The sequence below is a fragment of the Larimichthys crocea genome, chromosome XXIV (assembly GCF_000972845.2).
Source record: "Larimichthys crocea isolate SSNF chromosome XXIV, L_crocea_2.0, whole genome shotgun sequence".
NCBI lineage: Eukaryota > Metazoa > Chordata > Actinopteri > Sciaenidae > Larimichthys > Larimichthys crocea.
This window is the reverse complement of record NC_040034.1, coordinates 4,127,275-4,154,573: the sequence shown is the minus strand read 5'-3', so window position 1 is coordinate 4,154,573 and position 27,299 is coordinate 4,127,275. Positions and strand designations below refer to the sequence as shown.

Below are 27,299 nucleotides of genomic sequence, written 5' to 3'. Positions count from 1 at the left end.
TCTTTGGGCTTCCATAATACGTAACAGTGATTTAATAATATACTATTCCTTTGTTTATTTATGTCGAGAAAATAAATGCGAATAACTCGTTATTAGGAGAAAATAAAGAGTATGAATGCATGGCTGCTCGGGGCTTCCGTATTATGACACAGGTACAGCAAGCTATAAACTGAATATCTATTTATATTGTTTATATTTTAATACTTTTTTTATTGTTAATATAAATCTAATAAATATTATCAATATTTATAATAATATATTTCTTTTTTTGTATCTTCCTATATTTTTTATACTTTTACTGTTTATTCTGCGCCAACTACACCAAATCAAATTCTTTGATTCTGATTGTGGCATCAGCAGTGTTAACATTTATAAATAGTTATTTTTAACTTTAGTTTAATGTATTAGATAAAAGTGTAATTGTTTTGTTATAACAAATAAACAAATAAATATTATCCTCCTTTTTAAGGTGACAAAAATCTAAATAAATAACTAAAGATCTAAGTTTCAGATCCACATAATGATAACAGGTGACATAACAACATGAATGTGAAGTTTCAGGTGTGGCTTCAGCCGCTTCTCTGTCAGCACTGAGCTTTACGAGGGACACGTGAACGCAGCAAAACACCCGCCCACCACTGTTGTAAAGTCGAAGCTGGATTGTTGAAGGTTTTTGTCCCTCTGCGGGGACCCGTAGTTTAAAGCACAGTCACTTACATGCAAAAAATAAATAAATAAATAAAAAAAGCAAAGTTCACAAATCTGAAGTTTGTCTGTTTCCTCTTCCTGTTTCATAACCCTGAAATCATGTGAGCAGGACGAGCTCATCTGTTGCAATAAATACATTATTTTTAATTTTTTAAAGATCACATGTTTTAATGTTTCTTCTTGTCAGCTCACATGTTCCTTCCCCCAGTGTTGAATCAGCTGTTCTCTGTAAACTATTTGCACATTTCACTTTATGTAAACACTTTCCCGTCCTCTGCTTGTTTACTGTCACAGATGATAAAGAAGCTTCGAGCTTTTCTCGCTGGATTCGGATCATTGGACAGTTTTTTAATGAATTCACCCTGAAGTGTTTAAAAGAAAAACCTGCTGATCAGGCTCCGCTCTGCGTCTCGCCCTCAGCCACACCACAAAACACCACAGAGAGAGAAATGTGCCGACAGATCACACAGACACGACTTCATACAATCAATTATTTTATATTTTTTTGCATTTTACAATTCAAGACTCAAGGCATTGACATGCATCATCGCTTTATCCTAGAACACACTCAAAACCACGCTACCATGAAACAGATCACTTCTTAAAATCAAAAGAATAATTGAATAGCAAATGATTTTTATAGTATTTACATTTTTATTTTTTTTAATTCAACTCTAAAACCTTTTTTTTTTAGTTTTTTTTTTACGTCCACTGATAAAGAAAAAGGAAAGTTATGGATTAAGTGCTCTAAAGCACCAAGCCTCAAACATAATATGAACTTCAAGCTAAAATATACTGTAGTTTTTTTTTTTTTTTATGACGCGAGCTCACACCCAGAATCCAGCAGAAACATTTTCCTTTATTATCATATTTGATAGCAAAAGCCTTTAAAAACTGCAATGATTACCTAAGACTATGTCGTCAAATCAAGTACATGGAAGAATAAAAACAAAAATAAAACAATAAATTATACTGCCTCTGGGTGTAAAACGGGACTTTAAAGCTTCCCAGATCAATTTGTCATTATTTCTGCAGGTTTTAATTAAAAACGCCGACACGCCGGTTTAGCTGTGGCGCCCGTTAAGTCAGACTTTAAAAACATCAGGGCACATCTGTTACGGAGTGGCAGCCTCGGGCGGGGGGAGTCTGTCCTTCACAAATCTATGACCGCAGCTGTCAAACTTGATTGTCACGATAAAAAATATATATATAATAACGGAAGATGTTTAAGTAAAGAAAACCTGCAAGTGGTGTCAGTTTAAACAAACCCCCAAATCAACCGGGAAGACAAAATTTGGATAATTGCGTCAGGGATCGGGCCTCCGGTCGTCTGCTGAGTCAGATTAAGGCACACGAGACTATCTGCAGTATCTGTTATCTTGGCAAACTAGAATCACAGTTCAACAGGCGGAGAGCTCGTTACAGAGCGGAGCTCGTTACAGATCGTGGAGATCAACAACAAACGTGCTGAAGACTTTTTTTGGCATCTGAGAGAATAAAAAGGCAAAATGCAGGAATGCATTTTTTTGTAGTTTTTTGTGTGTTTTGTAAACGTTAGGAGCTGTCAGGCGCACAGATTCAAGCTCGCTGCTACGCTTTGCTTGCTTTAAAATGAAATGCACAGATAAAAAAACGATCTAATTAAGTCGACCACGCTCTGTCGCTCTTCATACTCAAACAGTTTGCAGCTGAAGAGAGCGAACGCCGAGCTCAGAGCTGCCGTCGCCTCGCTCTACATCTCTTCTATCCAAACCCTGCACCTGGAGCAGGGGCTTCATTTATTCGGCGCAGCGCTTTCCTTCTTCCGGGCTTCGGGCTCGGTCTTCTTGCCCTGGCTGCTGGTGGTGGAGGCGGCGGTGGCTGTTGTTGTTTTCTGGGCTTTGTCTTTGGCTGAGCTCTGTGCAGCAGTGGCGGCGGCGGCGGCGGCGTTGGAGGATTTGGAGGCCTGTGAAGGCTTTGAGGTAGAGTTGGAAGGATGTCGCCGACGCCTCCCTTCATCCCCGGCCGAGGATGAGTGACGTCTCCTCCTGCCTCCCTCCTCTCCCATCGGGGGCTGAGGACACAGAGGTCAGAGTCGTAACATGAGCGATAAAAAGCTGCTTTCTGACTCCAGATTCACCGCCCACGTTAAACAAACAAAACAAAACAAACTTCCACCACTGATCACGTGAAAAACATCACGTTAGAACACATGGTTTATGTCTGTTTGTTCATATCACACATGGACACTCACCACCACCCTGAAGTCCTCCAGGTTCTTGAACTGGGAGAGGTGTTCCTGCAGCTTTGGGTCGATGGGCTGGTTCTTGATCTTCGAATATTTCAGGAAGGCCCAGAACTTCTCCAGTCCGTACAGCTGACCTGGACGACGGGAAACAGAACGGCACACGGTTCATTTCAAGCTTCAAGGTTGAACCAGTTTTTAGGACATGAGAGAATTATTGACGGCTCAGCTCTCTCAGGTTTGATTATCATTATTATTGATAATAGTCATTTTACTGCACGTAGCTGCATGGTCATTAACTTCAGTAAAGTTCAGGTGTGAACGTTTCGCCCTGTCGGTATCGTTTGTCCACACCGCTCACAAAGCTGCGATGCTACTTCCCTTTAGTGCATTAATTAGTTTGACGCCCAGATCAGATAAAAACTCCAAAAGTGGCAGCAGAGACACAGAAACTCATGACAGCCACATGATAACACGGCCCATCTTAATTACATTAATTATCTCGGCTGGTTGTGACTCAGAGTTACAGTATTCAGGCTGTGACTGCGGTCGGACATATGTGGTTTCATTTTGTTTAGTCTTTAGCTGATGGATCAGCCTCTGGTCTGGAGGGGAGGTGGAGGATGGATGGAGGTGGTGATGGATGGATGGATGGGAGGAGTCTGACTGGGAAACGTTTAACCGAACATAAAAATAACTCTGCTGGAAATAAGTGGCTGAAGCTCCGTTCTGCTTCAGTGGGGTCACTCTCAGCTTCAGAGGTCTGAGCTCGCCGTTAAAGCCGACGTGAACTTTTAAATCAGGTCAAACACGATTACAATTAAAGTTCACTATGCATTAAAACCTTTCTGTAAATGTATAAAGATATAAGTTACAAACCGTTTGTACACATACAACTTTATCTATTTAAAACTATAAGAATTATCAGCATACTGTTACCAAACACAGCTGTGGACACATTTTAATTATCGATATTATTTGTATTTTCTTTAAGCTCTGACTCTGGATAAAGAATGCTTATGAAACAGTTACATATAGGAAAGGGTCATATCCGGGTTAAACGGGCTTACACGCTGTGGATTATTTGGATTAGTGCAGCTTTATGTTAAGTTTTGCTTTATTTTAACCGGTTATGAAACATTGAACAAAGACGCCTCTGTGCTTCGTCACGCTGATGTAGATGAAATGATGGGACTTTTTTTTTTAGACCTTTATGAAGATAGATGGAATGCGGCCAAGCTTAAAATCTTCCATGTGACTGTCACAGGAAAGTTTTCTGGTTTTATTCTTTACGATAGTTTTATGCTGTGTCGTGGTTCAGTACGGGAAGTTTGTGATTTTATTCTGAAAGTCCTCGGTGAAGAATCTTTTTTTTTTTAATGTTGATTACCTTTCTCAAAGTCCTTGAGGGTCTCTTCTTGAAAGTCCTTGAACAGATCTAATCTGAATCTCTTCTCCAAACCGTAGCTGTAGTATCTGAAGAGACACTCCAGTCCATACCTGCAGGGCAGAACAAATATTTACCTGCACTCCGACCACAACACCAAGTAAACAAATGACACTGCATTAAATCTGGCTTCTCGACACGCATGGTGACACGGACAGGGTGTTGTTGTTGTGTGTAAGCTCATCTTTACTTTCCCACAACAATAAAACTTTCTGTCTCAGATTAATGACTAACGAAGCTGACAGAGGAACCGGACGAGCGAGTCTGCTCGTCAGCTGCCGCGTAACAAGCCGACGGGGCTGTTGCATCATCTGCACACACCCTGAACCTACGATTCACTCCCACTTCAGCCCGAGGCTCCCACTTATTTAGACAAGAATGTGGGCTTGGCAGGTGTGTGAAGGCGCTCCTGGCAGACACACAACAATGTTAGAGGAAGGCGGGCTCCACTGTTAACCCTCTGTTGTCAAATGATGACGGCCGAACGCTGCTGCTGTCTGCAGGATCACACGGAGGGATCAGAAAGTTTACACAGACGAGAGGAGACGAAGCCTTTCTGCAGGTACAACATGAAACTCGAGGATCACAAAGTCCAGCTGCGTCCTGGCTCCTCGCTGCTTTCTTTACATGGTAAATTAATGCTGGAAGTTACTTTACAGATTTTAACTCAAAGCTCACTGAAGCATCTTCAGCCCAGCAGCAGCAGCAGCAGCTTTACTTTGTGTGCATCAGTCAGTTATCAATAAACCAGACGTCACTTTGTCGTACGAAGACGCACTGCACTCACCGAAGAAGCAAAGCAGACATTTTATCATAATCATAACGTAGCATGTCATAATTACAACATCTGGATGTCAGAACATCATAATTACTATGATTAAAGAAGACAGAAGACACCAGTTTTAAATCGCTTTCATTTCCTGCTGGATGCTGTGAAGACGTTGATTTATATCTAATATAACACACGATGAATAAACACTTCATTTTCTTTACGCTCAGTGTGATTGTCGGGCGCGTCCACTGACGCTTCACTGTTTGCTGGCAGCAGGTAGACTTTAAGCCAAGCTGTCGTCATAGCAATGCAATCAAATGAGGCACGTAAAGGCGTTAAACTCAAAGCTAAAAGCTAAAAGCAGGTCGTGTGCGGGATCAAGGAGGATCGGCCTCTTTTCAGCAGCTCGCTTCACGTTTACAACAGTCTGCATTCAGGCGAAAACTCAGCGCGCTCTCGTAACCGTCCACAACAACCTGCAGCAGAACATCTTCTAATCATGAGAGCTGTTCTTACTATTATAACACAAAACGACTCTGTGCAATTTACAGGAGGAAGAGCGAGTCAGGAGATCGGCGGTTCGATCCCCGGTGTCCTCGGGCGAGACACTGAACCCCAAAATTCTCCAGAATGTTGCGGCCTCGATGTGTGAATGTGATTAGTTCTGTTTACATTCAAACTGGTTAATGATTCATTTGTGGGGAAAATGAAGCCAGACCAGCCAGACACGCTCTCTCTCTGTCTGTCTCTTTGCTTGTCTTCAGGTTTCATTTCAACCATAACTCGGTTTGTTTGGTTTGTGACATTTCTTAGTCAATATTTGGCCCAGACATATATTCACATGGAGCTTCGTATTTAAACGTCCGCCTCACCTGTTGTTTTCTTTAGCGTCTTCCACCGCGCACTGTTTGAACTCCTCGTACATCTTCCTGTTGAAGTTGTCCCTCAGGAAGAAGGACCAGAACCTGAACAGAGTGTTCATCTCCTGAGACTGGCCGATCCCCAACCGTTTCCTCTCTGAAACACATCCACTCGGTCACCAGAAAGCACAAAAGCAGTATTTCAGGCACACATTTTTTTTGCTTGACATTTCTGTCTCCGTACCGTTAAGGCACCGTCGGCGGTACTTGTGGTATCCCTGCTGAGTGAAGCCGTTGTCCCTCAGCAGCTCGTGGGATGGATGCCAGAATTTGGGCAGAGACTGAGGGGTGCAGCCGTAACTTCCTGACAGCGGGGCTCCTTCTGATGGAGACGCATTAGAGCTGCTGTAGGAGGAAGGAGGAGGTGGTGAGAAAGGAAACGAAACACAAGCATCAGAACATTTTTATTGATCGTGTCCATTAAGCTTAATCTAATTCTTATCATCTGAAGTCTGGATCATCTGAAACTGTCGAGGTGACCACAGACTGTATCAGGAGCTTCATGCTGACGACCAGGTGTCATGTACTGATGAAATTATTCATGATTTAGTCAACTGGCAAAAAATCTGCGACACTTTTAAAATCAAGCAATTGAGAAATATCAAACATTCGCAGACTGAAGCTCCTCGAACACGAAGGTTTGCTTTTATATCGTAAAAGTTTTGGATTCTATGGACGTTTCAGGAGCTACCTGAACTTGCCGTTTTCTGTCTTTTCACAAATTTTTTTAAATGAAATGATTCATCTAATAAATACCAGACATAACTGTTACTTATAGTTATACTGCAGTATTTGTCTTTCTGGAGACATCAGTACTAGTACCCAGCATTCAGTGGAGCTTTAATTTTAAAACTTTCTGGTCCACGTCGTTTTTATTTACGTCAGTGATAGGCCTGTAATTAATATTGGTAAGGAAAGCAGAACAACTCTTTTAGAGGGGTAAAAACACCGTAATCTGTAAACGAATACCATCTGTGTCTTTGTGAAGTACTTCAGCAAAGTGTGTATCGATGGAGAGAAGTGAATAAAGGTCAAAAAATGTGAGCAGAGCGATCACAGCAGAGGGACGAGGGATGGAGAACGACTGAGTGAAAGTAGGAAGCGACCGCTGTGTGTTCTTCTTCTGCTTTATAACTGAAACAAGGCGGCAGCGTCACAGGAAGGACTGAACCTGTACAAGCGGTCGGACCTGATCGATGCAGAGCGTGGCCGGTGTTCGCGGGAGTCCATCACCCAGCCGATGTGCGCTTCCTGAGGAGGGTTCGAACTGTGGCTGGTTTTCTTCTTCCTCGGCGTCTGGAAACGGAAAACAGATTCATGAAGTTACAGCGAGCTGTTTACGAGGACGGGACTCGAATCCTGTTCGACTATGTCAACATGTAAACACATGCAAAGCAGGTAACAGACAGGAGGTGTCTACGCACACAAAGAAACAAAGCAGCTGATATTAACTGAAGAAAAACATGCAAACATGTCAGATTCAAATTAGACGCCAACATCACAAACAAACATCTCAATAAGTAATAATCAAACATCAAGGAGCGTCTCTACACCCTTTTCTCACCTGTCCGTCGATGGTGCCGCTCTCCTTCATGACGGGGTAGAAGCGTGGCGTCTTGTTGGGGTCCTGGCGTCCGGGGGTGCGAGGCGTTTTGGGGGTTCGGGGTTGGTGAGCGCTGGGCGACTCTGGGACCGTCGTAGGCAGAGAGCGGGCCAATTCTGCGCCGCTGTCCACTGAGGAAACACGGGAAGAATCAAAGTGCCACAATGTTTCAGAAATATCACAGAGGTTAAAATGTTAAAAGCATCGACAGGATGCTGCTCAGCTTTGATTTAACCGACGTCGCAGCAAACTCACCTGGCATGGGAGGAGGCGGGACTTCCTGGTGTGGGTCAACGGGCACTTTAGGGGTGAGAGTGTCAAACTCATCCTGACTGATGACGTTCAGCTTCTTGAAGTTCTCCACCTCCTGCTGGGGAACACAAAGAACAGGTGGACCGTCAGGATCAGTCAGAAACAATCAGAAACAATCAGAAACAGTCGGAAACAATCAGAAACAATCTGAAACAGCCAGAATCAGTCAGAATCAGTCAGAATCAGTCGGAAACAGACAGAATCAGTCAGAAACAGTTAGAATCAGTTAGAATCTGTCAGAATCAGTCAGAATCCGTCAGAATAAGCAAAAAACAGTCAGAAACAGTCAGAATCAGTCAGAATAAGCCTGAATCAGTCAAAATCTGTCAGAATCTGTTAGAATCTGTCAGAAACAGTCAGGCAGCAGGACGAGAGTTCTGCATTTTAAACTAACAGAGTCAGGCAGCAGGACGAGAGTTCTGCATTTTAAACTAACAGAGATAAGAGAAGTGTCACTGCTGATAAACTTTTATTTTTGTACATTTTATTGCACAATCTCAGTGACTAACTGTAAAGTCATCAATCAGAATCAACACTGAAGTTTCCTGCGCTGCGCTCAAACATGACTTTAGTTTATACTCCGACCTCTCGCAGGCTGTTTGAACTGATAACAGTCGACATGGTGGTAAAAACACTCGATGTGCCAGCCTGTGTGACACACAGCAGATGTGAAGCGTACTTTGAACTTTTACACGTCAGCAGAAGTGAATCCAGGTGACCTTGGTGTGTGTGTGTTCAGGCATGTCATTTCCCACATGTGGCCGTATTATATTCAGCCTTTGAACACGCTTAAAACTCAGCGTCAGCAAAGGAACAAAATATTAATATTTACTTTTCGATAATGGAGATATGAGAATTAGCACAACGTCGCCATTCACTAACGTTACGTAAAAGCAATGACCCGTGTCTTTATTCACAATATTTCAAGGATTTCAAGGACCTGCTGGAAGCCTGGATCAAACCTCTGCTGATTACCATGTGATTGATCTCCACTGATACATTTGTTTTTTTGTCCTGAGGTTCATCTATCAAACGTTGTTAACACTCGGCTCCTTCTTTCCTGCTGACCTCTGACCCTCCACAAACACCTCGTCACGCTCCGAGTGGCAACGTGAGAGATTCTCGTTTTGAGGAAATCTTTGCTGATGTCTTCATGTCATGATGGACACCTCTGCTCACGCTAACGAAGTCATTAATCATTAAAAATGCCAAATAATTACAAGGATTTACAGTTTATGTCTTATGTGACAACAATATTTATACCTTTGACTGTTTCAGACTGATTGACAGGTGGGTGCTGGTCAGGACTGCCAACAGATCGTTCATTACTACAAACAGAAAAACTATATTTTATTTTCCAGCTCTACTTTTACACAAAATGTTTTGGATTATTACTTTAACACACACGTGGAAACACGGCTGGAGGTGTCTCTTATTAAATCAACAAGGCCAAAAACAATTCATGAAATCTGTTTCATGAAAAAGAAGAACTTAAAGTCAGACTGATCCGGTATCAGTCCTATGTGTAACCTATAGATAAGTCTTCCTACGCACAGCATTCCTGCAGACGAGGCAACTTTTTCTCGAAAGCAGGTCACTCAGCCTTGGCAGCAGCTGCATGACACACATGTAGTCTGCAGGCTCGTATAGTGGGCGATAAATAGTAGTTTATTTTTGTCTCCGTTCACAGCGTGAGATTTAACAGCTCTGCCACAAAGACTCTGTCACAGTGTCGAGGCTTCGGGGGGGACCCTGAAACCTGAAACTGGACAGAACACATCTTCTCCACTCTCCATTTGTCTTTATGAAAAATTATTTAGTTTTTTTACCGACCGTGTTAAAAAGGCAACAGTCAAAACTGTCTGACCTATTTTTCAGCTCTAGGATCAGATCAGATGTCTGGCCGTGGTCCAGGACAGTCTGCAGACTTACATAAGACGACGTAATCGAGATTTTCAGCTGAATGATCCGACGACAGTTTTTAAAATACATCTGTCCTCACTAAGTGTGTGCACAGCTACATGTGGTTTGTTGTTATAAAAGGGTCAGACATAAAAAGAAGTTTTTATTGTTCTTTAAATGATCCGTCTAACTCTTGCATCCCGTGTAACTGAAAAGGCACTTCACACATTTACTCATTATTTGTATCTGGCAGCTTGTGAACGGCGTTTTCTGTCTTACACTGTTGACAGACCTCCCTCTTTGACCCACTGGCACAACTAGAGAAAACAGCTAAGTCAATAACAGGAAGTGAGTCAGGTTTTGCCAAACAAGGCCAAGCGACCAGAACGGTCGAGTTTGCCGACTGCTGGACACGAACATCAGCCCTGAGCTCTGACCTGGGAGGAAATCAAGTTTTTATCATTGTGTTTTGTGCACGTTATGTTTCAGTCTGCGTCTCAGGGATGGAAGATGAATTTTCTTTCTGGGAATAAAGTTTAACTTGAAGAAATCTGTTTCTGCATGTTCAGACGTGACTTATACGTGATGTATGCGTTCATCTCAGTCTCAGTCCTGCCTGTTAGTCTTCTTCATCTCTCCGTAACAGACCTGCTCAAACATGTCTGGATCCCCAATAAGTGGAAGCTTTCTACTGTATCATCAGTCTGTAAAACACTAAACTGAACTTTCTTTGACCTATTCTCCGTGTTTTTCTCACCTTGCTGCACTCCACCTGCTCCTCTCCCTTCCACAGGTCCTGTTCGTAGTAGTACAGCCCATCGTTGATGGCTTTGGCCAGGTCCGTGGTGATCTTGGCTCGGGACTCGTGGTTTCCCGTCCGGTCACCACTGGGATGCTTTCGCATGTAGGGAGGGGTCTGCGTGACGATGAGGATCTTGTTGACGTCTTGGTCGTCCATCTCGTAGTCCGAGTCGTCCTCGTCTGACCAGTCGGTGAACTTGTTTTTCCTCGGAGCCATCTGCTCCATCTCTTCATCGAACATGAAGTCCAGCTCCTCCTGGTCGGGCTCGTTCTGCTGAGGAGCCTGGTGGCTGCGTGGAGGTGCCTCGCTGCGCTCCTGGACGACACAGAAATGCAATTAACAAAAGAAGGTAGAGGAGCAGAGCTGCAACGATTAGTCAATTAATCGATTAGTTGTCAATTGCAGATCCAACATGACACGTGGTGACAAGTGTTTTGTCCAAACTGTGGGAGAGAAAATGATCTGAAAGACAAACTCTTAGACCGATCGTGGTGTTTAATGTCCTTTAACTTCAAATTCAACTTTTTTAATCATCTTCTGAAACCTGTGCAAAGTCTTTAATGCAATATTTTGTTTTAATGATGCAAATGAAGAAATTCTTTGGTTATTTTAAGTCTGGCTATAGTCTACAAGGGATTATATCCCTGTTAAATCAAGATAAATGACAGCTATGATGAATTAATAATGGTTAATTTGAATAAATGTTATCTTCTGGATGTTTGGGGATCTTAAATATATGATGTTAGATGAGAAAGCTGCATGAGAAAAGCTTGAGGTGCGAGGTGAAGGCGTGAATAAGAGACATAAAATGAACGAGAAGCGCCGAGCAGAACCGGAGCTGATGAGCGAGCGAGAGCAAGAAGTACTCAACTGCAGAGGGGAGGTGGTCGGGTTGGAGTGCTGAGGGAGGAGAAGAGCCGACAACACACACATCATCACTGACATGCTGCCGGCCGAAAAAGGTGTAGGACACAAACAAGGAGGCGAACAGGAGGAAAGGATGGAGGATGGAGGACATGAAAAGATGAAAAATGTGATGAGAAACAAAAAAAAGGGGATGAAAATGAAAATGTGATGCTTTGAAGCTGGTTAAGACTTCGAGCTGGATTTCTCCACGCCTGCTGTTCACTACCTTTGGCTTTCCAGGGGGCTGTCGGTGGCGTTTCTCCACCTGGATCCAGGCGTCGGGGTCGGGCTGTGGGGCGGGGGCATCTGTGGCCGGGAGCGACTCCTGGCTGGACGAGCTCGGTTCAGCAGAGTCCTCCTGAGGCTCAGCGGACTCAGGAGGAGTCGTCTTCACAGGCGATGAAGCTGAAAGGGCCGACACATCACACGCAACCTTCAGCACGGTTTTAAAAATCACACTTCACACTGTCAGCTCACATTTAGGCTCCGAGGTGCTAAAATCTCAACACGGCACGAGAGTCTGTGTCTTTGTGGTCAACAATAAATATGATTAGACGACGGTCACTGTTCTGTAGTTACTCAAAGAGTGGATTTGTTTGAGTGAACCAGATTTGGTGCTCCAGTGAATATCTGGGCCAGCAGTCTGCAAAGAGAAGCAGTGGACTGAGCTGAACACTAACCGGAGTTGAGCGTCTGTCGAGGAACAAACTCGGGACAGTTGATGAGCTGGGAGAAGTCGGTCCGAGGCGAGCCCACGATGGTCGGGGCGGGGATGGGCCAGCGCTCCGGGTCGACTTTACAGCGAACCTTGTCGTCCACCAGCTCCACCTCTTTGCTGCTCTTCAGAGCCTGGACAAATATATAGATGTTTGATGATGAGATGTTTGTGTAAGCTGGAGACAAACAGTATGTGCACACGGCGAGGAGTCGAACATGTGATATTACCTCCATGATGAGGTTGATGTCCATGGTGAGGGCCTGCACTCTGTGGAAGCTGGCGATGAGGGAGATGGGGAGGAAGCCCTGCGTGTCCATCTTCCTCCTCAGGAAGAAGTCTCGCTCCAGGTTGTGGAGGCTGAAATAGTACTCGCTGCAGGAGGAGACAAAAAAAAACAGAAACAATCAGGAGCACGCTCTTTAAACTCAAATCTTTAATCAACAGAGGGCGAGCAAAGAGCACGAATGCAGCGATGATTAATCAAACTTTGAGATGCACAAAGTGTTTTTAGTTGTCATGGTTACTGAAGTTTGTCAAGCCTGAGAAAAACGACGTCATAGTGATGTCATCAGCTGAGTTTGGAGACGACACCTTCCTAACAGAAAGACTGTGGACAAGCTGGAAGTGTGTAAGATGTTTTTTGGAGCTTGAGTCTAACTCGTGACTAAAAGTTCGATTTGTTGCTTTAATTTTAAATTAAACTGATCTGATCTGTCACGTTACGGCCACGACACGGTTTTGGTCCGTTCTCCACGCGACTTCTAAACCCAGCAGAAGCGTTTTGAACATCAGACTGTTTTGACTTGCTCAGATTTGGTTTATGTGTTTCTAAATGTGTCGACACGCTATACAGTTCATTTGTTCTAAAGTCGAGCCTTAAATGTAAAAGGTGTTCGAGCCTTTGGCATCAGGAGCGCTCGACTTTTCTGTTTGTGCTGTCAAAGCACTTTGTAAACTCTGTTTTTAAAAAGGTCTTTATAATTATTTGTAGTAATATGAGTAATATAAACACGTTTCTACAAAAAGAAAAAGGTTAAAAACAAAAAGATCGCCTTAATGCCAGCTCTCAGTGTTTGACACACATTTTGTTTAGAATATTTTGAATTAAAATATTAAAACCTCTTTGTGCACGTTATAATTCTTCTCCTGTAAGACAAAATCAATGGAAAACCAAATCTGTAGTTGGAAATCTCTCGGTCTCATCACGGCGAGCTCAGCCTGCAGGCTATTCGTTGTTTCATGTGGAGTAACGCCGGCTGAGTGAGCAGCCTGAATAAACGCTGAAGGAGACGAGAGAGGAGAAGACAAGAACGACCCCCCACCGCTCTCTTCCTCCCCTTTTTACACTTCCTCACTCAGGCCTGCAGAGAATCCATCCCCTGTCCCCCCTCTGAGGCAGGCGGCTATATTTAGGAGTCCACCTCACCCTCCACTATTCTGAGTGTGCTGCTGCTGCAACGAGGCCAGAGCTGTCAGTCAGACACAGAGCGCACGCTGCCCCCTGCAGGACACGCCGGACATGAGGAGCTTTACGACACTGTTTACTGCTTATCAGTCCTTCAGTGACACGCCTCTCACAGCTGGTGGTTAAAACACAACTTTGACCATCATACTGATAAATTAGTGAGGCCGAAATGTCATTACCCGCCTCAGTAAAGAGCTGATTAGGTCCTACAGAGTGGACGTGAAGGATGTGTCTGGTGCAGTTAAATATGTTTTAATAAAAATATTCCTACAGTTCATGAGGTGGATCTTCACCAGCTAATATCAGAAGACTAATCTACTTATTACAAATCGTATAACAACATCAAAAAGTAAAGCAAAACTCACCCTACATGCACAACCCAACCAAACGCACCTTTTAGTGTCTGCAGATTTATCTTATTATCTTTATCATTAGGGCCAAACCAACCAAAACTAGAACAAAAGGAAATGTAAGGTTGTATTTCAGTGAGAAATTAAAGTTATCAGACACTCACATTTGTCGTTTGATGTATTCTTTAAGGAGCTTTTCATCCACCGTGTACATCTGGACTTTGCTGCCGTCATCGTAGTAGTAAACCATGTTGGTGCCAAACTCCGAGGGAACCTGAGCAGAACCGTCAGACGACTGAGAGTCCCGGAAGCTCTGAGAGTATTCGTAACGGCCTGAAAACAGACAGATTAAACAAACTGCAGGTCAAAGAAGGTGAATTATTTCAGCGGATACGCAGCAACACTTTCAACATGACTGTAAAATACGGGCGTTAATCTGGTGAAACTAAAAACCGCACCTCGCCCACGACCTCTCCCGCGCCCGCGACCTTTCCCTCGGCCTCGTATTCCTCCACGAATGCTCCCGCCGTCACTTCTAACGCTGCCGGTGTCGTCCCCAAAGTCCCGCTGTTCTCTTCTCCAACCTGTCGACAAGAAACCACAGCAGCTTAGCGTCCAATCCTACGCACACTTCACGGTGTGGTTTCCCAAACTAGAGAAAACCTGGTCCATCAGAATCAGGTTTATCTGCCAACATAAAGCAGAATATGTAAAGATATAAATCCATGAACTTGTGAGAAATGAGAAGCCTGATCTGTCAGAAGATCACACAGGTTGTGAGGCTGTCAGACTACCTAAACGTCTTTTTGAAGACCCTGTGAGGCTGGAGGACACGACAGGTCATAAAAATCACACGAGAATCCATCGTACAGGACCTCAAGTGTCCAAACAAATTACTGGCAGCTACGTCACGAGGTACGGGTCTGGTTTAATGCTTAGTGTGTGTGAGAAGTGACTGTTTGCTCAAAAACATCAAACAGGTTAGCGTAGATGCTGAAGATGATGGAACAGATTTTCAGCTCTTCTCCTGACTGATTGCTGATCAGTTGATGTTCTGCTGAAATGGACAGAAGTTATTATTGTTATTATTTGTTTCTCTTCTGGCTGTTTTTAACAATCAGGAATTTGCACGTGCTTCTGACGGGGTTTGAAACGTTGACTGGAACGCATCGTATGTTTTAAGTACAGCTGAGTTAACTGCAATTTGAGTATTTAAGGTCTGATTGATGAGATGACAGAGATCCTGGATCAGTCTCAAACCTGGTTGCCGTCGGCGTCTTAACGCCACATTATCTTTATCTTAATTTTATTTCCTCAACCAAACGACTGCATTAAAATGGGGTTTTATTTACAACCTGTGTGACCACCTGACTCATCAGAAATGACTTCACTGCATGAAGTGTCATCACAACTAATAAAATCGACTGCCACAGCTGTAAAAATAAGATAAAGAATATATTTTAAAAATCCTTTAAATGGCGTTTACACTCAAACAGGCTCTGAATCACCTGTGTGATGCAAAGATTCAGCACAAACTCGCTCACAGATCTTAATTGGGTTAAAAACATTATTGGTAAATTCAAACGCAGCTTGATATTTATGCCATGCTTTGTATTAGTGTGAAAAAAACAGACTCTGGACAGACAGATGGTAGCAGGAAAAAGTGCAAACATGACGTGGAGGGCAAACAGCGGCGGGTAAAGAAGCAAAACAGAGGCGTGAACAGAAAACAGCGAGCTGCTGGCCACTTACTCCTGCCGCTATCATGCGCCCTGTTATTATGGAGTGTGTGATTGGGCGACGTGGGGTCAGGCGAGTCGCTGGTTGGCTCTGTGTCCGGGCCCCCGCCGGGCATCTTGTCGCCGCCACCGTCGTCATCTCGGGACGCTTCCTCCAGCGGCAGAGAAACCCACTTACGTTTGTTACCTGGCGATGATTGCACACCGAAAACAGAGCTTTGAAGAGTTTTGTTCCAAAAAAAGCTGGAAATCCAGTTTGGAACAAATGAAACCATCAACGTTTGTTTCTGGAATAAAGATTCACTGCTTGAACATTTTTTAAAGGGTTGTTTTTGGAAATGAGGATTAAACTCGGCTCACTCGGAGGTGACCACACATTCAAGAGGTTTTTAGTTCAGGGACAGCCAAGACACCCTTTAGTAGTGAATAAAAATAAATGTTTTTGTTACCTTAGAATGAAGCTTTTATATCTACAGAGAGTCGGCCACGTTTAACCGTCATGTGTTCAACAAATGGTATCAATGTTCTGTATCCGAAAATGTGGAACTGTTCCTTTAGACAGAATTCAAAGATATTTAACTTCAGTTTGATGGGCAGACTCCATCTGCTGAGGAAAACTGTGTGACACAATCAAAAGCTCCAGAACAGCGACTAAATGGACCTTTAGAGTCCAAAAAGAAAGATCAACACCTTTGGATTATTATTTCATTTTTACTAGTGCCACTCCACTAATGTACTAATATGAAACGTGTGTCACGTTATTCACCATCATCGTGTTCAAGATTTAAAATAATAAAACAAGTTTGAATCATTTTGCTTTCTCATAAAGTTCATTTTAAATCTAAATTTAGTCATAATGTGAAGACTCTTCTTCTTATTTTGGAACAAAACTCTTCACTTCAGCTCTGGTTTTAGACACTCGGCAGCTGATGAAGTGGTGCGTCCTCCATAAAGAGACGGACATGATATTTCTTAGTTTAAATAAGACGTGAGTGAATCGAGGGAGTGCAACACGTATCATCGTCAGAGCAGAACATGCAACAATCATCATCACAGTGAAACATGCTCCCTGTACGCAGCAAATCATCGCTGACCAGTGAAAACATTCATCTCCAGATTTGGTTTCATTTAAAAAAATCATAAAACTTGAATGTTTCCTTTGTTAAACACTTTCTCGAGATGAATCATTCCACATTTCCCGATCATTTCAAAGGATGCTGTTCAACATGCTTCACCGAGTCAGAAAAACTCCTCACCCTCACCTCCTCGCTTGTTCAGAGCGGCGCTCTTGGCGTCCTGTCCCGCCTTCGACTCTCCGTCTTTGGGCAGATCTCCCAGCGGGTCCAGCTGAGCCTCCTGGTTCTCTTTGCTCTCCCCGCCGTCGAGGCTGCTCTCTGATTTTCTGTCCGGCCGCTCCCTCCTCTTCTCCTTCTCTCTGCGCGAAGAAGAAGGCTTCTTCCCGTTGTTGTTGAGGACATTTTGTTGTTGCTGGGAGAGGCGAGAGGGAAAAACCAGCTTTAGTTAAACTTTTAGAGGACGATGACGCCCCATGAGCCAAAATCACTTCAGGGTTCTTGATGCAGAAACTAAACACAGGACTAGAGTAACATCAAGACTGAGTTTCAGTATTTTTACATCCTGATCTTGTCAAAGGAATGACGACTTAAAGATTAAATCACTGATGAGTTCAATCCTGAAAATCGCTCGATGTTTTAAGAAGTATGAATCAGTGTTGTAGTCCTCGAGACCTGTCTCAAGACTTTTTAAATGGCTTCAGCCTCAGACAAAGAGGATTCTGGATTTTAGGTCAAGACCAGAACTTCAGGGACATCACGTCATTGTCTGATTTATTTGTTACATCAGACAAATCTTCTGGATTAAAATTTCCTGAATCACAAAGAGTTTCGTATGACAGAACACACAGCGGTTTGTAAAAACTGCTTCATGACGTGACTCGATGTAGCAAAGAGTTTGTCTGGTCTTAGTCTTGACTGGCACAAATTGAAGGTACTTAACATTTTTTGTCTCATGGAACCTTCTACTTCTACTCTACAATGCAGGACTTGTTAGTACTAGTAACTGAACACTTTGACAGTGTGTATTTGTACTTCCTACAGCACTGTTAGTATGTTTAACTCGCCGTACCTCTTTGGCCAGTTCACCGGGTGTGGGCCAGTTTGTGATGTCACTGAAGTCACTTGACTGTAAAGACAGAAAAACAACAACAACATTAAATCATCGATTCGACATTGACCAGTCGGTCACCTGGACTGGATCAGGTGGAGCCCGACCGAGCGAGCGTCTGGTGGAAACCAGCTCGGGGAGGAAAAGGAGGTCAGTGCTCGGAAACTGCAAACAACAACGATTACCACTGTGAATGTTGCACATTTGGACAGCCTGATATGAGATCAAGGTTAAACACACGAGGGTCACAGCTACACTCAGACCGGCTCAGTTGTACTGCATGTCTGTCTATGGTGTTCCTGTCCCACCCTTTAAACAACCGTCACTGAAAGGTGTCACAGATACGTTTAAAGGGTCAGTTCACCCGAACCACGACAGAAAACTCTGATTTATATTAGTGAACGACGTTAGTGACGACCACGAGAGAGCAGCTGAACGTCTGACCATCAAACTTTGAGCTGAAGTAGAGTACGTGTCATTTAGTGTGTGTGAGTTAAAGACCTGCAGGCTTAAAGCTTTAAATTGGAGGTGTGTGTGTGTGTGTGTGTGTGTGTGTGTGTGTGTGTGTGTGTGTGTGTGTGTGTGTGTGCTCTTCTTGATAACTGAAGGTGCCCTGTGGAGTTTTTCTTGTAAACAAACAAAACTTTGTGTTTACACTGAGCATTACTCACCAAACATGATGTGTGTGCATCCTGCAGCTCCAACAAATACGCCGAACACATTTTTTTCCTCATTAAACATTTACAAAGTGTTTGAAGAGTTTACTCAGCGTCTATTTTTATTCTTTTCACTGCCTGTAAATCAAAACTCCCCTTAGTATAACTATTATTATTTCGTCCCATTATGATTACATCTTACTTACTCGCATTACTTCCATGTATTACTATCCGTTTACATGATTTTTTATTGAACATTTCACTATGAAACTGAAACTGAATTAAAAACTTTTTACTTCCATAATTTAGAAAATTAGAAACGTTTCTATTTGTTGAACTAAATAAATCTGGTGAATCATTTCATCAGTGCTGCTTCACAATTTACTGAGAAATTAGAAAAAGAGAAAAACAAATAGAGAAAATATTCGATCTTAATAAAGTTAATCAGAATCATATTGTGATATAATCTGAACTTTCTAAAAGTTTCATCAGAACGACGAGTAGAAGAATTTGGTTCCCGCTGCAAACATTTGTCATACTGCGATACACATAAATAAATATAATAAAATATCTGTGTATTTGTGTCGTCATGGTGATAATAAATACGTCAGTATCTAAGAACAGCGAAAACTCTGAAACTCTCCCACCACCGACCTTTTTAACAGAAAAATGACTTTCACTGTTCGGCGACAGAAAGAGGAGGAGGCGGATAAACACTGAAGTTTTCTGTCTTTGTGTGCTTCTTTTTTTCATTTTTACGTTAAAATACTCGAGAAAAAGGTGACACCGGTGAAAACACATCCTCCGTGCACTGACTGGTCGATTTGGTTCCTTTTTTGGTCAGTTAAGAGATGTCGACACTTCCTGTTTGTAAATGATAATCACCTATCTGGAGGTAATCAGACGTGTTTGACATTTTTCTACTATTCGGTTTCTTTTTTTGACATTTGATCGTAAATGAGCGCAGTGGAAAAACTGGTCGGAAAAAGCAAACAGAGCAACCCAACAGCAGCTCGAACCAGCCACCGCTCGGTGAGTGGCAGATGTGAGTTTCCCATCCTGCATGAATTTGGACAGCTGATGTTTGTGTCACTTCTTTAAGGTCTAAACACTGAATCCCACCGGGCACGGCTCTGTGATGTCACATCACGCCGCTTTGGTCCGTTGATGCCACTTCACATCCCACCAGAAGCGTTTTGCCAGGCATTAAGTCGGATACGCAGTTGAATTCTTTGCCTGTTCAGGGTGTTTTATTTTGAAAATTGGCTGGATTCTCTGTGTCCGCTTCATTTTGACCAGCCGCCAAGTGGACAGCTTCTTAAACACGCCTCAGCGCTCCACAAACATTGTCTAGGACGGTGGCGATTAGCAGCGGTGGCCACAAAAAGCAGTGACACGGTGTGGACACAAAAATAAGAGTAAAAGATCGTTACCTTGCTGGATTTCCTCGGTCTGGGCTTGCTGGCACGGACCACTTTCAGAGCGTTCTGTTGATCTGCAGATACAGAATCAATAATTGTGAGCGACATCATCACATTTGGACAGGACAGGCCCGAATCTTCAAACAGTTTTATCCTTTTTATGTTTAAAAACCAGCGAGCAGGTTGCCCTGGAAAGTTGCTCAACGCTGGAGTTAAACTCCTGAGTCATCTACTGTTGCATGCTGTGCTGTGCGGCGTTAGCAGTGACAGTATGTCAGGGTAGTTGAACTATTCAAGGGTGTTTTGTGTACAGGCGGCAGTATGTGTCTCTGCAGGCAGCTGCAGGCTGGGAGTGGCCCGCTGCAGCCTGTCAGTCCCTATCGCTCCGGAGAGGATGGTCGGATTGATAAGAGCCGCTGCTGGTTCAAGGCTTCCACATGAATGGGTGTATGCCTGAGCGACCTGCCGACATCCACCCAACAGAACTGGTTGTACAGTAACGCTGTAAAACGATGCCTGTGCTCTCGTCAGAGTCGGACGCTTCAAATATAGCTTCCCCTGGTCGCTCTGCGCTCTGACACACATTCACAACTCGAATTCAGTCGACTGCCTGAATTTAACAAACTGCCTCTGAAGTGATCGGCTGATTAATTAACCAGCTGATCAGACAGACACAAAGTTAATTAATCCAACTCTGATATTAAAAAGGGGGACTCCACTAATTTAGTAACAAACATCCAAAAAGTTAAAGGGGACTTATGAGAAAGAGATTTTAGAAAGAAGAGTTCAAACTGAAGCAGCAGAAGCTGAAATATTTTGACTTATACTCAAAACACACACTCCTACATTTCCCATAATGCAACAGTGCCTTACATTAAGCCCTCCCCACCTGATAAACTCGCACAGCCGGAGTTTGTAACTCAGGATTTCACTGTGACATCACAAGGATTATCCAACGAAAGACAAAAAAACAGACGGCTCATAAAAATACTAAATGTCAGGGAGTGTGGTTCATCAGCTCAGCGTCCACTTGAGTCAGTCTCCATAAGTCCCCATGTTCAAACATGACAAAGGCCAGAGCCTCCACACCGGGAGACGTCACGCACACTGTCATAAACTGTCAGTCAAAGCGTCCACGCTCTTAACCCTGCATAACTTTAAGCCTTAATATAATGTGAACAGGTGAGTTGTATATAAATTCACCCTCAGTACAGTTGTCATGAACGGGGAAATTAGCTACAGAGACCAAAACTGTTTTTTGTACCAGGCTGTAAACATGTTTATTTCTGCTGTGAAGTTGGACATTTGGACATGGGGACTTATGGAGACGGACGCCACGAGCAGCCTCGAGCTGACAGGAAGCCAGACTCAGAAACAGCATAGAGAATCTGGTGGATTTTCAAAATAAAATACCTTGCTCAATAGACAAAAGAGACAAATAAAGTATGTAACATTTAAAACATGTAGGATTTTTCTGGGGACTTATGGAGACTGACTCACTTCTGGAGCCAGCCTCAGGTGGACGTTAGAGGAACTGCAGTCTGTGTCACTTCCTGCGTTAAAGTTTTTTTAATCATGATGAAATCTGGATTCTTTAATAATCTGACAGCTTTTTTTCACTTTTCTTAAATTAGATGTAAGTGAATATACCAAAGCCGTACTTTACCTCCCCCACACCTGTCAGGCCACCTTGTGTGTGCTCTCACTGACAGGCAGCAGGCTGGTGGGAGGACCTGCAGGCAGCCCGGCCATTGGACATGCAAAACGTGTCTTTACGGCAGCAGCAGCAGCAGCAGCTAGCCTGGCTGTCTTCGCTTTTCTTTAAATCCAGACACAACCTGAGGCTGGTTCAAGCTCCAGACTGTGCTGTAATGAACCAACACCACCACCGACACTCTCCATTAAGTGTGAAGTGACGGCGCTGGGCTGGTGGCAGCAGTTAAAGAGCAGAAAGAAGTAGCAGTTGTCAGCAATCAACACGTGGTGCTGCGGAGCAATCCGAGCACAGAGGGGGATGGGGCAAATATGCCAGCATCAACACCTCCTGCCTGACATTCAGCTCCGAGCGCTTCATTCAACACAAAAAAAGACCAAATTAGGTGTGACAGACTTTTAACGTGGATTGAAAGCTGTCAAGTTGCAGCAACGTGCTTCCCCTGCAACTTTAATGTCACTTTATGAGAAGCCATGAGCGCGGCTCACCTTTCTCCTGCGAGTTGCTGGAGTTGATGTTGCTGCTCGGCACCCTGCCCGTTGTCCTCTTCGTCCACGGGTTGACTTTGGGCGGAGGAGCCTCGACAACTTTCCTCTTCACCGCCTCGACAGCCGAGTCCGCGGTGCCGCTTTGGTCGTTCTCCTTGTCGTTCTCTTTGCAGTTTCTGTGCGTGTCCGTGGGGCTCCTGGCTGCCTCGGAGCCGTGGACACCGTCTCCCGGGGCTCTGTCGTGCTCTGCCCGCAGGTCTGCCGTCCGGTCCTGGCTCTTCGTGTCCTCCGGAGCTCCGCTGGAGCTGGCCGCTGTCAAACCCGAGTCCACCTGACTGCTCTCGACCTCCGCGGACATCCTGCTAGTTTCCTAACAGCGCACGCGGTTAAATCCAGTGTGATTCTTTGGTCCTCGCTGTCTTCTCCCGGAGAAAAGTGTCGGAGCTCGGGGGGGGAGCAGGTCCACAGCTCGAGGTAAACAACTTCTGGGCTGGACCTCCGCGAGCCAGCTAGCCAAGTAGCTTCAGCAGGCTAACAGCTAGCAGCTAGCGCTAACCATGCAGCAGTCAGCGAGTCGCGAGCTCACAAATGTGTCCGTTTCCCGCGCTGGGCGACTCTCTCACACCGACACGGAGTTACCTGCGGGTCTGTAGTCGGTCACCATGTACACGCCGCGCGCTCAGCTCGAGTTTCCGTAACTTTTTTTCACGGTTCTGCCACGGCGACCTCCGCTCGGTGTGTCTCGAGCTCAGCTCCACGCGACCACAGAGGAGCTCGTGCAGCCAGCTGCTGCGAGCCTGTAAACAGTGACGCTGCTGCCCCCGGCGGCCACGGAGAGGTACTGCAGCCTGTAAACAGTGACGCTGCTGCCCCCGGCGGCCACGGAGAGATACTGCAGCCTGTAAACAGTGACGCTGCTGCCCCCGGCGGCCACGGAGAGGTACTGCAGCCTGTAAACTATACTATAATACTGAAAAGTATAATATACAAATATATATCCTAAATATAAACATACTCACTGCAGCACACACACGGTACACAGAGAGAGAGAGAGGGGAAGAAGTTTTACTATAAAAACTATAATACTGAAAAGTATAATATACAAATATACATCCTAAATATAAACATACTCACTGCAGCACACACATGGTACACACAGAGAGAGAGAGGAAGGAGTTTTACTATAAAAACTATAATACTGAAAAGTATAAGCAAATATACATCCCAAAAATACAGGAAATCTTTCCTGCCACATGCCATTACACTGTATAATAACAGCAAAAAACAAAAACAAACAAAACAAAAACTCAGGTCATAATTTAACTTTCAACTTCAACTTTATTTATTTCTATAGCACCTTTCATACAGAATTGTGCTTCGCAGAGCAGAGTAACAACAGAAACAGACAAAAACTAACAGTTACTTAAGATAAAAGAGCAGTTGCATGAAAAACTAGAGATTAGAAGAAGAGTAAAACAATGAAACAAATAATAAGAAAAATTAAGACCTATAGGGTAAAAAGCATAATTTAAGAACAGTCGCAGTAAAAGTAGATCAGACCTGTACAGTGAATAAGCACCAGAGAGAAAAGTAACAGTGAGTGATCAGGACATAAAAACTCAGCAGTGTATTTGTAACCGCAGCTGCAACACAAGAAGAAGAGGATCAATAAAATCTATTTACTTATATACAATCTATAATCTGACTGGATTATAATAAGTGATGCATTAGAATACCTATCTGGAGATAATCAGACGTGTTTGACATTTTTCTACTATTCGTGTTCTTTTTTGACATTTGATCGTAAATGAGCGCAGTGGAAAAACTGGTCGGAAAAAGCAAACAGAGCAACCCAACAGCAGCTCGAACCAGCCACCGCTCGGTGAGTGGCAGATGTGAGTTTTCCCATCCTGCAGAATTTGGACAGCTGATGTTTGTGTCACTTCTTTTAGGCTAAACACTGAATCCACCGGGCACGGCTCTGTGATGTCACATCACGCCGCTTTGGTCCGTTGATGCCACTTCACATCCCACCAGGAGCATTTTGCCAGGCATTAAGTCGGATACGCAGTTGAATTCTTTGCCTGTTCAGGGTGTTTTATTTTGAAAATTGGCTGGATCTCTGTGTCCCGCTTCATTTTGACAGCCGCCAAGTGGACTGCTTCTTAAACACGCCTCAGCGCTTCAACAAACATTGTCTAGGACGGTGGCGATTAGCAGCGGTGGCCACAAAAGCAGTGACACAGTGTGGACACAAAAAATAAAGAGTAAAAGATCGTTACCTTGCTGGATTTCCTCGGTCTGGGCTTGCTGGCACGGACCACTTTCAGAGCGTTCTGTTGACTGCAGATACAGAATCAATAATTGTGAGTGACACATCACATTTGGACAGGACAGGCCCGAATCTTCAAACAGTTTTATCCTTTTTAGGTTTAAAAACCAGCGAGCAGGTTGCCCTGGAAAGTTGCTCAACGCTGGAGTTAAACTCCTGAGTCATCTACTGTTGCATGCTGTGCTGTGCGGCGTTTAGCAGTGACAGTTGTCAGGGTAGTTGAACTATTCGAGGGTGTTTTTGTGTACAGGCGGCGGCAGATGTGTCTCTGCAGGCAGCTGCAGGCTGGGAGTGGCCCGCTGCAGCCTGTCAGTCCCTATCGCTCGGGAGAGGATGGTCGGATTGATAAGAGCCGCTGCTGGTTCAAGGCTTCCACATGAATGGGTGTATGCCTGAGCGACCTGCCGACATCCACCCAACAGAACTGGTTGTACAGTAACGCTGTAAAACGATGCGGTGCTCTCGTCAGAGTCGGACGCTTCAAATATAGCTTCCCCCTGGTCGCTCTGCGCTCTGACACACATCACAACTCGAATTCAGTCGACTGCTGAATTTCACAAACTGCCTCTGAAGTGACTGGCTGATAATAACCAGCTGATCAGACAGACACAAAGTTATTAATCCAACTCTGAATAATTATAAAAAGGGGAACTCCACGAATTTAGTAACAAACATCCAAAAAGTTAAAGGGGACTTATGAGAAAGAGATTTTAGAAAGAAGAGTTCCAAACTGAAGCAGCAGAAGCTGAAATATTCTGACTTATACTCAAAACACACACCTCCTACATTTCCCATAATGCAACAGTGCCTACATTAAGCCCTCCCCACCTGATAAACTCGCACATCCGGAGTTTGTAACTCAGGATTTCACTGTGACATCACGAGGATTATCCAACGAAAGACAAAAAAACAGACGGCTCATAAAATACTAAATGTTAGGGAGTGTAGTTTCATCAGCTCACCGTCCACTTGAGTCGGTTCCATAAGTCCCAATGTTCAAACATGAACAAGGCCGGACCCTCCCACACCGGGAGACGTCCACACACACTGTCATAAACTTGCAATCAAAGCGTCCACGCTCTTAATCTGCATAACTTCAAGCCTAATTAATGTGAACAGGTGAGTTGTATATAAATTCACCCTCAGTACAGTTGTCATGAACGGGGAAATTAGCTACAGAGACCAAAACTGTTTTTTGTACCAGGCTAAACATGTTATTTCTGCTGTGAAGTTGGACATTTGGACATGGGGACTATGGAGACTGACGCCACGAGCACCTCTAGCGGACAGGAAGCCAGACTCAAAACAGCAATAATCTGGTGGATTTTCAAAATAAAATACCTTGCCAATAGACAAAAGAGAGACAAATAAAGTATGTAACATTTAAAACATGTAGGATGTTTCCGGACTTATGGAGACTGACTCACTTCTGGAGCCAGCCTCAGTGGACGACAGAGGAACTGCAGTTTGTGTCACTTCCTGCGTTGACACAAAGTTTTTTTAATCATGATGAAATCTGGATTCTTTAATAATCTGACGCTTTTTTCACTTTTCTTAAATTAGATGTAAGTGAATATACTAGTTTGCACCAAAGCCGTACTTTACCCCCCACACCTGTCAGGCCACCTTGTGTGTGCTCTCACTGACAGGCAGCAGGCTGGTGGGAGGACCTGCAGGCAGCCCGGCCATGGACATGCAAAACGTGTTCTTACGGCAGCAGCAGCAGCAGCAGCTAGCCTGGCTGTCTTCGTTTTCTTTAAACCCAGACACAACCTGAGGCTGGACAAGCTCCAGACTGTGCTGGTAATTAACCAACACCACCGCCGACACCCCATAAGTGTGGAGTGACGGAGCTGGGCTGGTGGCAGCAGTTAAAGAGCAGAAAGAAGTAGCAGTTGTCAGCAATCAACACGTGGTGCTGCGGAGCAATCCGAGCACAGAGGGGATGGGGCATATGCCAGCATCAACACCTCCGCCTGACATTCAGCTCCGAGCGCTTCATTCACACAAAAAAAGACCAAATTAGGTGTGACACACTTTTAACGTGGATTGAAAGCTGTCAAGTTGCAGCAACGTGCTTCCCCTGCAACTTTAATGTCACTTTATGAGAAGCCATGAGCGCGGCTCACCTTTCTCCTGCGAGTGGCTGGAGTTGATGTTGCTGCTCGGCACCCTGCCCGTTGTCCTCTTCGTCCACGGGTTGACTTGGGCGGAGGAGCCTCGACAACTTTCCTCTTCACCGCCCGACAGCCGAGTCCGCGGTGCCGCTTTGGTCGTTCTCCTTGTCGTTCTCTTTGCAGTTTCTGTGCGTGCCGTGGGTCCTGGCTGCCTCGGAGCCGTGGACACCGTCTCCCGGGGCTCTCTGTGCTCTGCCCGCAGGCTGCCGTCCGGTCCTGGTCTTCGTGTCCTCCGGAGCTCCGCTGGAGCTGGCCGCTGTCAAACCGAGCCACCTGACTGCTCTCGACCTCCGCGGACATCCTGCTAGTTTCCTAACAGCGCACGCGGTTAAATCCAGTGTGATTCTTTGGTCCTCGCTGTCTTCTCCCGGAGAAAAGTGTCGGAGCTCGGGGGGGGGGAGCAGGTCCACAGCTCGAGGTAAACAACTTCTGGGCTGGACCTCCGGAGCCAGCTAGCCA

The 27,299-nt window shown here is 44.5% G+C and overlaps 1 protein-coding gene across 6 annotated transcripts; it reads right to left on the bottom strand.

Annotated features, from left to right (window-relative positions):
• Nucleotides 1-1,189: 1,189 nt before the first annotated feature.
• larp1b (La ribonucleoprotein 1B) lies at nucleotides 1,190-23,138 on the bottom strand. 6 transcript variants are annotated; one of them, XM_027274767.1, is made up of 20 exons: nucleotides 22,332-23,138; nucleotides 20,142-20,203; nucleotides 18,014-18,070; nucleotides 17,125-17,356; nucleotides 15,882-16,055; nucleotides 14,588-14,713; nucleotides 14,294-14,462; nucleotides 12,542-12,686; nucleotides 12,277-12,445; nucleotides 11,823-12,001; nucleotides 11,562-11,636; nucleotides 10,646-11,005; nucleotides 7,930-8,041; nucleotides 7,636-7,805; nucleotides 7,261-7,367; nucleotides 6,256-6,416; nucleotides 6,024-6,168; nucleotides 4,323-4,432; nucleotides 2,942-3,069; nucleotides 1,190-2,761 (listed from the first exon to the last, which is right to left on the bottom strand). In XM_027274767.1, exons 1-20 carry the CDS (start codon nucleotides 22,687-22,689, stop codon nucleotides 2,483-2,485), a joined length of 3,318 nt encoding a protein of 1,105 aa, XP_027130568.1. In that variant the 5' UTR covers nucleotides 22,690-23,138; the 3' UTR covers nucleotides 1,190-2,482. The 6 variants fall into 6 exon arrangements, with proteins under 6 accessions (XP_027130568.1, XP_027130566.1, XP_027130569.1 ...); XM_027274765.1 differs by having other exon boundaries at nucleotides 7,930-8,044; nucleotides 22,332-23,137; XM_027274768.1 differs by having other exon boundaries at nucleotides 7,930-8,044; nucleotides 17,131-17,356; nucleotides 22,332-23,137.
• Between the last annotated feature and the right edge of the window lie 4,161 nt (nucleotides 23,139-27,299).

Bases quoted from the DNA above. Each gene is read 5' to 3' on its own strand.
- larp1b (XM_027274765.1), bottom strand. From the start codon at position 22,689: ATGTCCGCGGAGGTCGAGAGCAGTCAGGTGGACTCGGGTTTGACAGCG. The intron at 12,002-12,276 runs GTTAGTGTTCAG...CGGCCCTTTCAG, and splicing joins TCGACAGACGCTCAACTCCG to CTTCATCGCCTGTGAAGACG. The intron at 4,433-6,023 runs GTGAGGCGGACG...TCTGCCCTGCAG, and splicing joins GACGCTAAAGAAAACAACAG to GTATGGACTGGAGTGTCTCT.